This window comes from Colobus angolensis, unplaced genomic scaffold, assembly GCF_000951035.1.
Source record: "Colobus angolensis palliatus isolate OR3802 unplaced genomic scaffold, Cang.pa_1.0 Scaffold344, whole genome shotgun sequence".
NCBI classification, from domain to species: domain Eukaryota; kingdom Metazoa; phylum Chordata; class Mammalia; order Primates; family Cercopithecidae; genus Colobus; species Colobus angolensis.
In genome coordinates, this window is record NW_012116755.1 from 71,616 (window position 1) to 74,789 (window position 3,174).

General features: G+C 35.3%; 1 protein-coding gene across 1 annotated transcript in view; it reads left to right on the forward strand.

Annotated features, from left to right (window-relative positions):
- The window catches only part of ABHD5 (abhydrolase domain containing 5), a 30,439-nt gene extending 27,764 nt beyond the window's left edge, over window positions 1–2,675 (forward strand). Inside the window, exons 6-7 of the mRNA XM_011952608.1 lie at window positions 479–665; window positions 1,238–2,675. Of these exons, the coding sequence (XP_011807998.1) occupies window positions 479–665; window positions 1,238–1,327 (277 nt within the window). The 3' untranslated portion in view covers window positions 1,328–2,675. The remainder of the gene's footprint in view (window positions 1–478; window positions 666–1,237) is intronic.
- Window positions 2,676–3,174: the final 499 nt, after the last annotated feature.

Consider the following 3,174-nt stretch of genomic DNA (forward strand, 5'->3'; position numbering starts at 1 on the left):
AAAAAAAAAAAAAAAAAATGAATAGCAGAAGTGACAGCAAATAGACCTATCCTGAGAGTTTGCAAGAATATATTATCTGAGTTTCTTAACTTGGTAATGGTTTTGGCATTGCAGGTGAAATGCTGGTGCCATGAACCTGGGGATAAGCTACCTTCTACATCAGTTTAAATAAGGGTGAAAAAACATATTTTTAACTATCTCCACAATAAATAATTTAATGACAGAAAATTAAGGTTGTACATTTTGGTTTACAGGAAAACTTTAAAAAATCAGCTGAAGTATACAGCAGCCTTGCTTATCTAACAGTGATCTGTGAGATTTGTTCTTTACACTCTCTCATAAATTATTGTCTATTTAAGCTGAGGTTTTTCTTAAGTGCTGGAAAAGCTAAATATGAATGTGTTTTGATAGAAGTGACAGTGCAATGCATACTCATTCCCAAAAATCATACATTGTGATTTTCTCCTTGCTGTTAAAGTGGTGAGACAGCTTTCAAGAATATGACTATTCCTTATGGATGGGCAAAAAGGCCAATGCTCCAGCGAATTGGTAAAATGCACCCTGACATTCCAGTTTCAGTGATCTTTGGCGCCCGCTCCTGCATAGATGGCAATTCTGGCACCAGCATCCAGTCCTTACGACCACATTCATATGTGAAGACAATAGTAAGTCTGTGACTTGATTTGGGTTTTTAGGTATAAGTGAAGTCTGTTTTATTATCTCCCTTAAAAGAGGTTTTAGGTCATCCTGGTGTTACAGGTCATCTAAGCTATACCTGCAGCCTCAGTCAGGGACTTGATACCACATGTGTTGGGTGCAGGGTTTGGCCTGCATACATCTTCATGTCCAAACCATGAACCACCTTTCTGAGTGACTTTTCCTGTCCCTAGAGCCACAGCGTTAGGAGAGACGGGCAGCTCTTAAAGTAATTCCCACCTCACAAGGCAGCACAGTCTCACTTTTTTCAGTTTCTCTGTTGGCACTTTTATTAGTGGTCAATTAAGTGTTTTTTGCATATTAAAATTGTATGTAGATTCAATTCAGTAGATTTTTCTATTCTCAGATCCTTTTAATGGATATACTTAATAGTCACTATAGATTATTGTTATTTTTTATCATGTGTTTTATTTAAATATAGTGGCTCTCACTTTTATTACTAAGTGTCTTTGCTTATATATTATTGTGTTTTATTAAATGCTTTTACTCACTAACCTTCTGAATGCTTTTCCTTATCCAGGCTATTCTTGGGGCAGGACATTATGTATATGCAGATCAACCAGAAGAATTCAACCAGAAAGTAAAGGAGATCTGTGACACTGTGGACTGAACACACTGAAGCTCTGATGGGAAAACCTGGTTACTGATACAGTTGTTCAGCAATAATTCATAGTATATGCTGAAGAGTAATGAATACAACACAAGAACCAGGCAGCCTTCTTGACTATACTTTGCACATGTTTTCTTTAGGAATTCACTTGCACATTTAAACCAGTTAGTGCCTTCTAGAAGAATGGCTTTCCTTTCTCCTACACAAAATTAAAATATACAAGTCTCTAAATTTAATACCTTTAAATAAAAGGTTATTTGTCCCTCTCATGTACTGAAAAACTAATTTTTCAGCTGAAAAATTTTTAATCTAATTTTGCTAATCAGTTACTTTTTATATTGCAATTTATATTGCCAATTTAGGAAGTGATTTCTGAGTCTCTTACACTGTAAAGGTGCACTTTATTTTCTTTGTCTTCCCCATCATGTATTTATTGTGTCTAATGACTGATATTAATCTAAATTCATTGTGTTTTTATGTAAAAAAATCTGTCAGTTGTTTAGAATATTTCACTTTGTTTTTGAAATGGAGTGACAAGGCAGAGTTTTGGTTAAAGGATGGGAGTTGATCACTATCATTACTTTTTCTAGTTTACCTCTTTTTTTATATTTAAGGCTGCTAAGCCATGTTCAGCATTTTAAATGTGGTCTATCCTGACATACATAGTGTATAACAACATAACTCCTTGGAACCTCCTATGTGTGGTATGATTCTACACTTCCAAGGAACATGACTTCAATACTTCAGTGATTCAGGAACTGAAAAGCCTTAGCTAAAAGGGTGTTCTTTGTTTCTCCCTTTCATACTATTCTTTTCCATGACCCAGGATGCAGCAAATGAAACAAATTTCTTCACTGAAGGGGATATTAAGACTGTTACTTCCTAGTAAGCTGAGTAATGTCATATTTTTATTAACATCTAACTTTTGTAGATGGGTGCTAAAAATGCATACATTTTAACCACTAAAATAGAAAAACAAGTGGTGCTATTATGTCTCATGGCACCAGAAATGAGCTAGCACTTGGGTTTGTTGTTGTTGTTGTTTATTAAGAGTATTGTGTTAATTAAATCATTACATACTTGAAGTTATATTACAAAAATTCTAAAAGGTTGATTGAACTATTTTTTTAGGAACTACCATCAAGTGTAGAATTTTCTTGCAGTTTTAAAATGAGGAAAACTTCTTTTAAACTGTGAAAAAGCTCCATGTGGTCACTGGCTGCTGAGAAAACCCTTCACCAAAAAAATAAATAAAAATTGAATAGGATTGTCATCAAGAAGGCATCTTTGGCTAACATTGCTTGTCCAGGAGAAAGGTAGCTATGTAAATAAAAACAGTGAACTAGAGCAAATAGTGGTTTAATGGCTTTGTTATTGCATTTTTAAAATGGTTAATTAGGGAATTTGTAGTTGTTAGGAAATGTAAGGTTGTATCACTGTTGATTAACTGCCAGAAAGACTGAATGTTCTGTTTTCAACATTTCTCCCCTACAAAAGAGTAGACAAATTATACTGAAGCATGATATAAACATCTTCCCAATGAATAATTTGTCTTACTTGTCAGATTAACTAGGTTAGTGTAGGAAGGCAACATGAGCGCCAAGATGTATTGTCTGATTTCTCTACCTTAAGAACAATAATAGTCTTTTTTTTTTTTTTTTTTTTGAAATGGAGTCTCGCTCTGTTGCCCAGGCTGGAGTGCAGTGGCACAATCTCGGCTCACTGCACGCTCCACCTCCCAGGTTCACGCCATTCTCCTGCCTCACCCTCCTGAGTAGCTGGGACTACAGGCACCCGCCACCACCATGCCCAGCTAATTTTTTTGTATTTTTAATAGAGACGGGGTT